This window comes from Rhipicephalus sanguineus, chromosome 3 (genome assembly GCF_013339695.2).
Source record: "Rhipicephalus sanguineus isolate Rsan-2018 chromosome 3, BIME_Rsan_1.4, whole genome shotgun sequence".
In the NCBI taxonomy this organism is placed as follows: domain Eukaryota; kingdom Metazoa; phylum Arthropoda; class Arachnida; order Ixodida; family Ixodidae; genus Rhipicephalus; species Rhipicephalus sanguineus.
In genome coordinates, this window is record NC_051178.1 from 217,654,165 (window position 1) to 217,668,381 (window position 14,217).

Sequence of the window (14,217 nt, forward strand, 5' to 3'; positions counted from 1 at the left end):
AAGAGTTCACTGAGCACTGCAAATCCTTCATCCACAGCACGGTACACAGACTCATTCCACACACTTTTGTTCAGACGCCAACAACAGCCGGGAGTGGCAAAAAGAATGGATGCTGCCGAATATCTCCAGTCCACCCCGGTTTGGTACGAGACCTACGAAAGCGCACATGGCACACACGCCGCCATAGCAACACCGCCACTGTGCCCAGAGCGTATGGTCGACAAGAGGTTATTTGGTTTACACTTTTCTCCCAAAGCCCGTTCATTTTAGTGTTGCTCCACCCACCACGCGACACACACCCAGACGGTATTAATTTTTCTCTGGCTGGAGAATTCTGCCCAAAGAAGTGGCCATCGCGCTCGCAGCTGCTAACTGGGATTCGAGAGTCATCATCGCTGATTCACAGGGAGCCTGTAAAAACACTGAAAGAGGGTACACCCCATACCACACGTATAAAATTTTGCAACACAGCGACTACACCGGAGCACCTACACCCCGGACGCACACGTCTCGAGGGTAATAAAGCGGCAAATGCCTAGGCCTGCGGGCTTACTTACCGGGCCACGCCTTCGCCTCACTCCGATGCGGACTCCAATTTCAATCCAGTTTTTACGTTCAGAGAAATTATTAACTACTACCAATTAGAGCATACAACTTTTCATAAACCCTGCAAAGGGCTCACAAAGGAGGAGGAACGATTACTTCTCTGTCTGCACATCAAAAAAATACTGTGACCGGCAGTTCAAAAACATTTCGACCCTGCGTGTTCAGGGAAGTGCCCATACTGTGGTGAAGGGTCCTCGGACATCTTCCATACGGTGTGGACGTGTCAATTAACACCAGACCCCACTACCCCCCTACCCCATCCCACCCGAGAGGACTGGGAGGCGGCCCTGCTCGACTAGCTCAGACCTGGCCAGCCAAAAGGCCCTGGTCACGCGCGCCCGGGTAGCGGCTACTGCCAATGGACTCCTGTAAGGAGGAGCCCACCAAGCCATGGCCCCCATCTGGGGAGCCTCCAACTCTTCAAACCTACCCGAAATAAAGTCTTACTACAGTTGAACCCCTTTATAAGAGACACTGATATAAGAGACACGTGGGGTATAAGAGACACCAGTGTGCTACATGAAAGTAAGGGTTGATAGGAAAATGCATAACTTAGTACCCTGCTTATAAGAGACACCTCATATAACAGGCAAAAATTTCTCCCCCATGCGTGCCTCTTATAAAGGGGTTCAACTGTACTACTATTACCCGCACGTCGCCAGAACCTGCCAGGACCCGGCAGTCCTTTCCTTCGTCCGTGGCCAGGACAAATTTGTTCTGGAGGATGTCTGGAAGATTTCTGGCTATCGGATGCGAAAAAGAGACGATGCGCGCTCGCTGCCATCTTTGTAAGGACCAGGCAGATTGCAATGTGGGCGCCTGGGGACTTCACCTTCGGTTGCCATTACGTTTGGCGCAATCTTCTAAAGCCCATTCTGCCGCGAGAGATGGTACAATTACGAGTGGCGGCCAACGCGCAAACGCATGTCTCAAGTCAAGACAGAACACTAACTTATCAGCACGCTTGTACCAACGTTACTAGAACAAACACAGTTTCAAAGCTCCGTATCTCCGCCAGCGGAGGAGGGTGGTCCGAACGGCGGTCGCAAGAACTTGCGGCGCTGCAGTCCCGTCTTGCGCCACTATCGGCACGTCGTCTGCTGCCACAGTATAACGCTGCGGTCCACCGCGCAGTTGCTCACGCCAACTATCTTATTGTACTGGTGGCAACTCAAACATTTATCATTCTTTCATTCCACTTTCTCGCATCTCATTTGTGGACTATTTAGGTGGATATGCATAAGGTTGTCTGTATGCATTGGCCCGCGTGCATTGTTCATTGATTGGCTAAGAAGCTATGTTTGGTCTATATCTGAGCTGTCTACATTGCGCTTAACTTCCAAGCATAAGAGTTTCTAAGCTAATGAGGGTTTTCAGCGTAATTTTTATAACAACCACCACAATTTTAACCGCTGCCGTCTTATCTAGACCAAGAACAACACGTTTGTAAAAGCCTTTATAGTGTACAAAGAAGCGTACTTACTCGAGATACCAAAACGTTCTAGAAGAACAGTACTCATGTTGTCTACAATTTATTGAAAAAAACTTTCACAAAAAACATCACCAATGCTTTGCAATGTTTACAAGACATGTTTTCACGACGGTTAAAGGAATGCTGACCCAAAATCGGAAAATTTATGAGAACTCTGTAAATGAAATTTCAGTGTGAGATTACATCGAATAGATGTCTCTGAGCAATTTTTTCAGCGGATAGTTGTATTTTCGGTGTCTCATCTTTCTACGTCGCATCCTCCTACGGTGCCTTAAACAATTCGAACAGATCGGCCGTGATAAGAGCACCGAGCAGTTATTCGCGCGTACTCTGTCGCTAGAAGAGTCATCAGTATTGACTCCTTCGCACAACTTCAGTTTTTCAACTTCATCAAGCAGATGTTCCATGCCCGTAGCACTTCTTACGCTGTCTGACAGCCGTTTGCGTTTCGTGCTGTAGCTGTTCACTACGCAGTTAAACTGCTCGTCAACTACAATTATCTTTTGCACAAGTAAGCCTCCGTTCCTGAAGCAAAGTGTGGGATTTTGCTAGTTGGTATTCGATTATTAAACTGCTCAGGGCAAAAAAAAAAAAAAAAAAAAAAAACACACACAGAAAAAAAGAGGACCAGCGCTGTCACGGTACACATAGAAAAGACGAGGACCAGCGCTGGTCCTCGTCTTTTCTATGTGTGCCGTGACAAACTTGCGCTGAGCAGTCCGTTCCCGAGCCGGCGAGTGTAAAATATTCCGCACATCTTGTTCGATACCTCGTCATAAAATCTCTCGAAAATCCACTGCTTTGAAGGCATAGTGACAGTTGACAACTGATCGAATGTCAGTGTGATGCAACTCTCAGTCTCGGTAGCGTATATAGGTAATCGCCTGCCTTTCGTTTTGCTGTTCTATTTCTGGCGGTTCCTCCAAACTGGGCCCTGGGCTTTTGCGGGACGCCGTGCATTTTTGGGGAGATTTGCGCCTTGGTCCCGAACATTTTGGCTTTGAAATGTGGGGTGGAAGTGCTGGGAACAAGCGCAGCACGGCACCGGGCGCGAGTTCCCACTTTCCACGAGGGATCAAAACTTCTTGTTCCGCAACGACACGACGATAGTGCTTTACAATGCCGTCACTCTCAAAATGAACGTCACAGGCCTTGCATTTCACAGTAAGCTTTCTATCTTTGCGATGCAAAGCTTGAATGGCGTAGGTTCTTTTGGAGGTCCGAAGAAGTGTCATGAAGTGGAGTCGTCGTTGCGGTAGCCGCTCTTGCAGCCCGGTGCAAAGCAAGTTGGCATACCGCACTGTGAATCTGTTCGCCCTCGTTACGCTTCGTACATCATGCACGTGTCTTCGTACAAGATGCTAAGCCTGGTCAAGAACAGTCGCAAAAATGACGAGCTAACAAAGCGCAGACGTCACTATAACCCACGTGCGCTCGTACATCGGTGGCGCCGATCAGAACAAGCGCCAGCCACGAGAGCTAGACGTGACTGCAGCGCCACTAGTTCTCATGACCGCCACGCAGACAGCCTCTCTGGCGGAGCTTTTAAACTGAGTTTGCTCTAGTAACGTTGGCGTGTATGACATAGTATGCGATAACCGAGAGCAGCTGTCGCTTTCGGGGACACTATCACTTTTGCGGCAAGATTACGCATCGTGTTGTACCGCAATTGTTACACGCACTGCACAGAATTCAACTTTGAAGGGCCAGTAAACAAGCTCAGACCTTTTTTTTTAAAACCTCCCAAACAAGCTAGCTAATTTCGTGCAGATGCCGTGGTGATCACATTCTGTGAATATTACAGTGCCGCGCGCCGCACAAACTCTCCACTTCAAAAAAAAAAAGAAAAAAAAAAAAAAAAAGGGGGGGCCACCATGGTTGATCCCTCCGTCTTAGGAATCGGAATAACACGAAAGTAAAACGTGCCCTCATAGAAGTAACTGAATGTTTACTGCACGTTGATATAAGAGAGTTTACACAATGTATATTGATGCCTGGCAGCTACAGCACCGTTTAACGTGGATGCACCCACTTTGATGCTTGGTGGTACATCTCCATGCCGACGACTAACGTCCACGTTCAGTGATTAAACAAACCCTTGTGGTAGCTGTAGTAGTTAACGGTGAAAGCGTAATCAGAGAACTAGTTGTGATAACCTGAAGAGCGTCGCATATAGGACGCAGAACTTGGTCGCCATCCTGCGGCATGTTAAAATGTGATTGAACACCACGGCCGCACTATAGAGGAGAACGCAAAGCGCGTCGTGCCGACCCGGTAGCCCAGCCGCAATCTTTCTCGGGGCGAGCGCATAGGCGGGGAACGCCGTGTTACAGCCAGGTGAGGCAGGCGCGCGTCCGACGCTTGCGTTAAAGGTCGCCACCTCGCGGTGTGTTAAGGCATTGACAAAATTGCACTTCTATTGAAAACGCGCCGAATGGGACTAACGTGTAACGCGTTGCAGGTACTAATCGCGGATGCCAAAGTAATGATGAATTACTTTACTTTGCCGCTCCCAGAGCGCAACACCACCCCGCCAACCGGGAGAGTGGTAGATATAAAAGGCGCGTTTGTAAAGCCTCTAGAGTCTGTGACCGTGGCGCAGTGGATAGCGCGCCCGGCATCTGTTGTTGCGGACCGAGTGGTCGTGGGTTCGAAGCCCGTAGACGGAACTTTTTTTCTTTGCCATCTGATCGTGTACATTTTTTCGACGTCATTTTCGTGACGGAAATACGTCACTGAATTCTTGGTGGACCCTGGCATAAAACACTTTCGTGTTAAAACAATTCCCGCACACCTCTCCAGCGCCTGTCCAATCGTCCTCGTATGCACAGTGACGTAATGTTGCCCATGGGCAACCTTACTTATCACCGGCTTCGTCGATTGGTCCTCTGCAATATGAAACGGCGCCTGGGCTCTGCGGTGTCAGCCGCGCATTTACAGCACTTCACTTATCCACTAGGGTGACCCTAGCATTGCTCCGACATGAGTGACACGTGGAGGCCTTGCTCGGTTGTTGGCTGCGTGCCCATGAAGCAATCGCTGATGTCTTTCTACGTCGCCGAAGTGGGCGTAGTCACGACAGCGGGCCATGCCTACTCCTCTTGGCTGCCAAGAGGGGTAGGAAGGCCGAGCAAGAAACTGAAACCAGCCGAAGCAGGTGACCCTGTAACTTCCTTATTACTGCACTTATTCGTAAAATTATTGCGGCAGCAGCATGTTCACGCCGCACAAGTGCACAGTGATAGTTTTGTAACACATTTTCGACTGCAGGGTTTACTGGCCCTTTCAAAATCGAAAAATCGCGAAAAACCTGATTTTTGAAAAACCGTATACTTGGGCTGTGTGTATTATAAACTACTTTTCCTGTAATCATGAACGCCTAATACCGTATAAATGCGTGTAAGGGCCGATCTTTTTTTTTCAAGAAATGAGGGCCAATTTTCAGGGTGCGGCCCATACACGCAACATTTTTTTTAAAAGTAAAAACGCACCAGTTAGCGAACGAAGAGCGTTTATTGCAGTATGCGACATTTCTTGCGACATAGGTGCTCAATTGTCGTCACTCGGCGAGTCCTCAGACTTGAAGTCCGAGATGAGATGGTGTGCTGCGAAGCGCCGTCACCCCACAAGCAGTCATCTTCCGTGCCATCCAAGCTGTTAAAGGGCCCCTGACAGCCGATTTCTTGTTTGTGACATTTATTTTGTAATAAGTATGTCTATGTCTTGTAATCACGGAATGACACCGTAAATCCTCCAACGTGATGTCTAAATAATCCTAGCAGCGTTAATTGTGGTCATTTTTAGTGTAGGTTCAAAACGCGCGCCAAAAGAGGATAAGAAACTAGCGCCGCGCCGCGGCGGTCTCGCCTCGGGGCACGCGTGATGACATGCGCTCAGTATTGGGTCACGTCAGCCACGCGCTTGTTGAACTGCCAGTTGGAGAACACCCACACGGAGAGCTCACGCTGCCTGCCGACACGTACCGAAGAAGGAGAAGGTGGGAGAGCAAACATGCTTCGCAATATACCACAGTGCATGCACCGCGCATATTTCTGTCTGTGACGTCGACAACACTTGCTTTACCTCTGCAACGTAACAAGGGGCCTACGTCTACGTCATACTAGTGGTTATGTTGATAGGAGTTCAAAATTCAGATGAGCACTCAGGCTTACTTTAAAACCAAATTAAAATATCTTATAGGCAACGCTCGTCACTCATAATCGGTCAGAAGTGCCCCCGCATGCAGGACTATCAAACAACACAAGCATCTCGAATTTCCAAACTCGGTGTCAGGGGTCCTTTAAGATATCCCGACGACTTTGAAACTTCGGGACACAATGTCCGTCGACACCGAGCTCCACGCAGATAGGATCCACCCAAGTACAGTCGCCAAGGCTAGTCCCTTCACACGCAGCATGTCCGTTGTGAGTGCAAGACCATCATTCCGCACTTCAGTCACATAGCGGAGCAAGTCTTCCAAATCGGGTAACTTGCACTGCTCTCCTCAGAAAGCGCGCTTAGTGCTGTTGGTGTTTTGCAAGGCTTCTTTTTGAGCACACCAACGTCGAACACACTTCTCGTCAACGTCGAATTTTCTGCCGGCGGCACGTTTCCCATGCTCGAGAGCAAACTCGATCACCTTCAACTTATAGCCAGCAGTGTAGCTATTCAGGTACTTGCCCATCTTGCCAAAACGTGAACGCCGTGTAGAAAACGAGCTAGCACGAAGGTCATCGAACAGTGCAGAAAACTACAGCAAATGGCTGGCTGAACTGCACAAACCGAACAACGCGAACGCCATGCCAAAGTTGGTGATGCTAATGCCGATATGGATAGCGCCGATAGCGCGTTTGTATAGAGATGTGAGAAGCTAAAGATAAAATCCTGCTTTAACCTTTAGTTGGCGAGTCTATGAATACTAATAAAAAAGTTAAAATTTTTAGCCCACTTCACGAACATCTTAAGGGGAGACCCTGCTTCTGAAACATGTTTCTTGTTTTTGAGCTTATCATTATGAAACTTTCACAGCTTATGTATTTTTATGTGCTGATTTCAAACATGCAATTACTGTTCTAATACAATATGTAGTTTTGAAACAATTAAATAGTTTTTGTATTGATAGGAGCAGGCTTTATTTCTAAACTGTGAGAGTTATCAAGCGAATCAGCCCATCACAATAACCTGGAATCAATGCTGTATGCAATAAGACAAGAATGGATGTTCTAGGCCCATTTGAACAAAAGTTATGGTATGTTGAACATTCCCAGCTTGATCCCAGTTTGACCGAACTCGACATCGCTGACTTCCCAAGTGTTCAACGTACTATAACTTTTGTTCAATTGGGCCTAGAACATCCATTCTTGTTTTATTGCAAACAGTATTCATTCCAGCTTATTGTGATATGCTGATTTGCTTTATAACTCTTACAATTTATAAATAAATCTTGCTCCCAACAATATACATGAAATGTTTGATATTTTGAAAACAGCATAGTGTACTAGAAAAATAATTGCATATCTGAAATCAGGACATAAAAATACATAAGCTGTAAAATTTTCATGAATATGTACTCAAAAACAAAGAAATATGTCTCCGAAGCAGGGTCCCCCCTTAACACGAATAAAATCCAAAATATATATACAGTAGACTCTCAGTAAACGGAAATCTGTTAAACGGAACTGCATCTAACACGATTGGTTTCATACTTGGATTCAGCACCCCTGTTCATCTCTCAGTAAACGGAACTCCTGTTAAACGGAACACATTTTCCTGGTCCCTTCAGGTTTCGTTTACCGAGAGTCTACTGTATACATACTCTGGTGACGATGATGATGATTGCGTTTCCTTGCGCCATCTATCGACTACGCCTAGAAGCTTACGCGCGCGCGCATTTTGAATACGTATTGGTTGAGGAAAGTGTGGGTGCGGCCCTTACGCGGATTTTTTTTTAGAATATGCACTTCAAAAAAACGGGGTGCGGCCCTTCCACGCGTTTATACGGTACACAGTAAGAGTGCGTCAAATCAGGTAATACCGAGCAGCAGGAGCTGCTGCGCCGGCCAAACAAGCGCCGAAACAAGTCCAACTTCAAGCACGTACAGTTACCGCGATGTTCAACCGATCGGTACTGTCTTGGTTTTGTTCTGTTCATGAATTCCCCTGCATTTTTTTATTGCCATCGGCGGTATTGGTGGCGGCGCCAAAGCATGATTCGCTTATCATTGGGGGGCTCGCAGTGGGTTTTCGAGTTTCCTGTGCTTCGACGCGCAGCTGCAATTGCGGTAAGCGCGCGCTCCTCGAGGAGTGGAGGAACATGCGGCTGCTATTGGCTGCTGTGTGCAATGATGCGGTGGCCTTCTCCGGCGGTTGCTCTGTGCTTCGTCTACTGCGACTAGTGCTAGCGCTCGCTTCATTCTTTGCTACCGCCATGGAGCCAGCCTTTGTGTGTATCGCTTCGCTTTTCGTTATCACTCGCGGCACTTTCTGAACTCTACACCATGTTTACGACATCGCATTGTGCCTGTGTTTCAGTTTCAGTTTCAGTTTCAGTTTATTGAACGTATTTGAATGGGGGTTACATATGGGGAGAAGTATACAGAAAGAGGTCCCTTAGTGCGAACACTGCAATGGGACCTCTTGTTATAGAATACATAAGAAAATAAAATCATGAGCAGAAATAGCGCCAAACAAGGATAGAATGTGCACAAATAACAGTAGCAGTCATGTGCCTGCGATCGTATCTGCAATCGTGTTATCGGACACGCAGGTAGTCACGCAACACGCGTTCGGTGGGTTGGTGCACTCGACCGTGATATAAACTTTGTTACCGTGGTCAAGCGCGCCGCCAACAATTATGACAGCCCTTTTCTCTGCGAAGCAGCCTCTCTATCGGTAAAGACGATTGCATCGACAGTGTCAGCGCTCGTATCTCCAGCGTGCGCTAGCAGCACATGAATACATAGTTGAAATGCACTTGGCGTCTCGAATCAACCTCGGCAATTGCTACCCCGACTCGTATGAAAACAAGTAAACAAAACCAGGAATGGTGGCAAAGGATAGAAGTCGTTAAAAACAAATTTTTTTGATCTACAGGGTCATTTCAGACCAAGATATGTGATCGAAACTTTCGAAACCCATTATCTCAAAATGACTTCTTGGCTGGTAAGGCTGCTTTAGTCAAGGGATATCTCTGAAAGCATTCATCCGATTTCCATCAGGTTTTTTTTTTTATTATGCACCTAAATAAATCTCTCAGGGCAAAACAAGGCTGTTTTTTTTTAATATATTGTGTTTGTAATTTGTAATAATTAAAATTTCATTGCTGAAAGCCTTATGAGCAACATTAGAGTCAGTGCTCTGCTAAAATTATTTAGCAAGAAAATTTTAAAAAAGGGCTGTCTTGCCCTAAGGTACCCATCCAGGAAACTTGGTGAATTTCACAGTGCTAGCACGTTTCCCAACTTATACAGGCCCTGACATAGGGACCTATGCGCACTACCCTGACACATGGCTGTAACTTGGGAACCAGTCAACGTAATGAAACTTTGTGGCTATTCAAATGGCTTTGCTATTAGTCTATACTGAAAATTTCATTAAGATCTCTCAACAAACAAGACAGCTGCTCTTCGAAGGTAGCCTCCCCCTTACCCCCTTAAGCCATCAGAAGCGCGGCAGTTTTGTTCGCGGATGGGGAGAGCTGCGTGTGATCTTGCAAATGTACAGGGGGGATGGAAAGAAACTTGAGCAGCACGCCGCGCTGTTTTCATCGCTCTCCGACCTTGGTGGCAACAAAAAGAAGCCAGATGGTTCTTGGTTATATCATGGGTGACTCTAGTGGCTTTTTATCACCGTCCAGGCTGCAACCATTTGAATATAAATGCAAAATAGATGCCGCGTGTTCATGTTTCTTTCCATCCCCACGGTACGTGATCGCATCCCAATTGCATATGCTGAAGAAGATCGCTTCAGCTCTTCAGCAAGCGTAGCCACATATTTCCAGTTTCGTTTGCTGCCACGGCAGTAGTGTTTACACTTACGCTGGCGGTCACAGCATTCGATTTTGCAATCTTCAGGCATCTTTGGGTGTCCCAGGATTTCAACACACGTGACCACGACATTGTTTCCTGTCAGAACCATAACTAGCTGGCTGACCTCTGGCGGCCAGAAGTTTGAAAATCGAAGAGCCCCGCTATATTTTTTTGAGAAATAAATGTTTTTTTTTCATCTTACACCTCAAAATGGGCTTGTCAGCCTCAATTTTCACTGAATTCGGATCATATGTTTTCCTGGATATTTCGTTTATTTTTAGCATTTTTTTTTAAACATATCAACGAGGCTCTACAGTACTCGCAATTTGACCCCACCCCCCCTTAACATTTTTTTTTTCCCTGACAACTATAAATGGGCGCCAGAACACCTTTGCCAGTAATGATAGAAATGCCACAACAGACGTACCATGTCGGGAGTGTCATCATCCCCCAGGCCACCCATGGAGCGCATCATCTCTTCGAAGTCGCCCCCACCGGCCCCCAGCTCATCCCCTGAGTCATCCTCGTCGACCCATTTGTTGAAGTCCACCTTGAGCCAGTGATGTTTGACATCGTCCTGGAGCAGCCGCTTCCAGAAGGGGCCTTCTTCGGCCTTGGCCAGCACAAACTCCGTGCCTCGCGGCCGCACCACGTACCGGCTCTCTTCAGGCTGCAAGAGAACCACGCCTATCTATTGCAATGGCTAAGGCCAATCACTACGCCATTTGCATAGACCTTTTGCCTGGCCCAGCAGAGCCTCAGCTGCTTTTGCACCATATAAAAAAAAACAAAACAAATTAACTAACCTAGACAATTTAGATTGAGATTCGACCTTTAATGCAGAGTGATGAAGGGTTCAATTTTAACCCTTTCAGACGGCACCTATGAAGAACTGTCCGTAAGTGCGTCAAATCGACACAATGGTATTTCAAGGCACTCGATACTATATTGCAACAAAAATAATGTCCTAATACCTTTAATTTATGTGTGTTATAGTAATAATTCCTAATTAGTTTTTAATTAAATATCTGTTTAATCTGAGCCATTCATGCTCTGTTTTTGCATAAATAGAATGAAATCTCAGGCTAGAAATATAGTGCAAATTCGTCTACATCTTGAGCAAAGAAAAATTACTTTTTTTCGTGGGTCGTGGGATGCGGCATGTCGTCGAATATGGTAGTGCCCTTCAGCAAAATGATAATATGCAACAGTACACTGCAAAATGAAGTTAAATGAAGACAAATTTATTATGCAGGAGGTTCATTTCATCAAAAGCTCAATATATCTTGCTGTTTGATAGCGCCTAGTCGATACAAATCGGAAAAACAAGTGGTGTACACAATTGTGTACATAGCGTCCCAAAGGGTTAAACAGAAGGGGCCACAGAATGTTCGAATAATATGGCAGTATGAAAAAAAACTTCAATAATGTAAATCAAAGTTCATTGAATCATTCTGGGAAAGTCCTCTTCACAAGTCATGCATGAAGTCGAAAGAAGTGCATGTCCAACTTACTGTGGTAACATGCGTTAAGCCGAGCTAATGCGTCTATTCTGCCTCCACTACTTGCATCGAAACCATGGGTGTTGTCCATTTCATACTATAGAAACTAGGAGGCAATCTGGCAGGGCTGGACAAATATTAGAAAATTTCAAATAACTAATTGGATAGCGTTTTATTTGATTCGGTACTTGAATCAAATAGCACATATTCGAACTATCGAATATTTTTCAAATTATCAACACCGACGGGAAAACCCCAAAGGAACAATCTCCGTACATGCAATGCATCACCTAACAGGTACCAAAGGGTTTCCGTCGTACACATATGGTACAGCTCGTATGTTTCAATCATTTCTCTGCTTCAAATGTGCTGCCACACTTCCGAGAATACGTGGAATTTTTTTCATTCGCCAATGTCTGCCCGCTGTTGTTTTCCTTTTGATTTCCGAAGCGGCGTGGCGCCTTTTACTTGTGCACGCAGTGCGAATGATTTCAGTTTTGTCCTTATCGCTTCTCGCACACACAAAGCTGATGGCTGTCTGGTTTCTAATCTCTCAAAGGGTGACCGCGTGTGACTCGTTTATTGCTCACCGGGGCGCGATTATATCCGTTTGCGTGCGGCGCTAAATTACACTAACATCGCCGCTGTGGTTGCATTTCCCATTTTGGGGAGCATGAACATTTTTTACCGGGAAAGTACTCTGGCGTTTGTGGTGTCCTGATCTCTTTCTTGTGTCCGTGTTTGCATGCCCTGTCTCTTTTTAGAATGAATACGTACCAACTAGCTCAGCTCTCTGTTATTCTAAGCTTCATTTCTAGTACTCTGAGCCCTTTTCCGTGTTCTACTTATCTGAACAATCCTGCCTCTTTGGCTTCTTTAATTGCTATTTGCTTGGTCCGTGCTAGAACTTTTTCATGGTTTTCTAAGAATAGAGTTTGCCCAGTTGAAGTTCAGCTTTTGTGCGGCTTTCTGCAACCATCTACCGGACATGCCAGGAGGATATGTGCCATATTGACCGCGGAATCATGGCGTCAAGTGAGATTTTACCAGGAATGCCTCAAGGTCTGTTGTTCGACTTCACGTGACGACCGCCGCCAGAAGCAGATGTACGCCGACTGGATGAGGGTAGCTAACCAGCAAGCGGAATTCATATGGAGGGTAAAACTTCGAGAACTTCAACCATGTAAGAGGAAGACTATTTCTACTGTTTCACCGCAAAATAACTTGCTAGTCCTTGGAGGAGCTGCCTTAGATGATAGTCACTGCAAAACCCTTGCCTTAGGTCCTAAATACTGTTTTAAGGCGAACCTGAAACCAATAGACGTTTTAAGTTTGCCGCGTACAATCACTAGACTTGTTTCTGAAGAAGAGCGTTCCCACTGCATTTCAGACTGCGTTGCTAGCATCAAGGGTTCTAATATGCATCTTAAGTGTTCCGATCCTATCCGGCCTTTGGTTAATTACTGTGTCGAGAAGAAACTCAGGCCAGTGATTTCAGATAAGGAAGGGTATTTTGTAATTATGCCGGACAGTTTGTTCTCAGAAAAAGCATTAACAGCCATAGAAAAGAATTTTAGGACGGTAAAACTTAAGCCATCGGTAGTTAGGCAACGTGCTGTCGACCTTTTGTTAAGACATAATCTTGAGAGAATAGCTTGTAATGTCAAGAAGCCTAAATCACTTACTTTAGAATTGTTTTTTTCAACCAAAACACATAAGAACGAGATTCCGTTTCGAGCAATCGTTTCAGAGCAAGGCACCTGGCAAGTCGCTGTATCTAGTTATTTGCAGAACTGCTTAACCTCTTTGAGTTTTTCAGACCCTTTTCGTATGCGTAATTCTCAGGCGCTAGTTCAGTTCCTCTCAGAGGAGAACCCCGGCTGTTGGTAAAGCTTTTAGTATGGATATTGAAGACCTATATTATTCTTTGCCGCATAAGGACTTGTTAAAATGTGTTAATGAATGTATTAACGAACAAGGGCACCAGACGGTTTTCACCGATAAATGTGGTGTTTCTACCGGGGCATTTCTAGAAATCCTTTCCATGTATTTAAAGTCGACACTGGTATGCTGGAAGGAAGGCGTTTATGTGCAGAAATCAGGGATATGTATTGGTTCTAAGGTTGCTCCGGTTCTTAGTGATTTATACCTTAGCAAGATTGACAATCTTTTGGAAGGCGCCTTAGGTAATTCGGTTATTAAGGTTTGTCGTTATGTGGACGATTACATGATTTTTTGTAGTGATGAGGACTTTGAAAAGGTGGTAACTTCCGTGAGCGAAAAATTTGAATTAAATGGAGGAGGGCTGAGCTTTACTAAAGAGGTGCCTCAGCATAATGGAATACAATTTCTAGACATTTCCTTAACGTTCCAGAAGAACCACGTGTGCTGGCAGTATTCTCCTAGATCTTCCAAACCACTGTTAAATTTTTCGTCGAAGCACTCGAAGGTTGTAAAAAACGGCATCGCCATGTCTTGCCTTAAGTCAGCCCTCACCAAGTCGTGTGAGCACAAAATGAGTGATAGCTTTAAAGCACAGGTTACGTGTCTTTTAGATGTAGGGTATCCTCGTGATGCAGTGGCCACTGTC

The 14,217-nt window shown here is 45.7% G+C and overlaps 1 protein-coding gene across 1 annotated transcript in view; it reads right to left on the reverse strand.

Moving 5' to 3' along the window:
* LOC119388302 (prostaglandin E synthase 3) overlaps positions 1–14,217 on the reverse strand; it is a 105,805-nt gene that overhangs the window by 61,814 nt on the left and 29,774 nt on the right. The window contains exon 3 of the mRNA XM_037655998.2: positions 10,553–10,795. Within this exon, the coding sequence (XP_037511926.1) occupies positions 10,553–10,795 (243 nt within the window). The remainder of the gene's footprint in view (positions 1–10,552; positions 10,796–14,217) is intronic.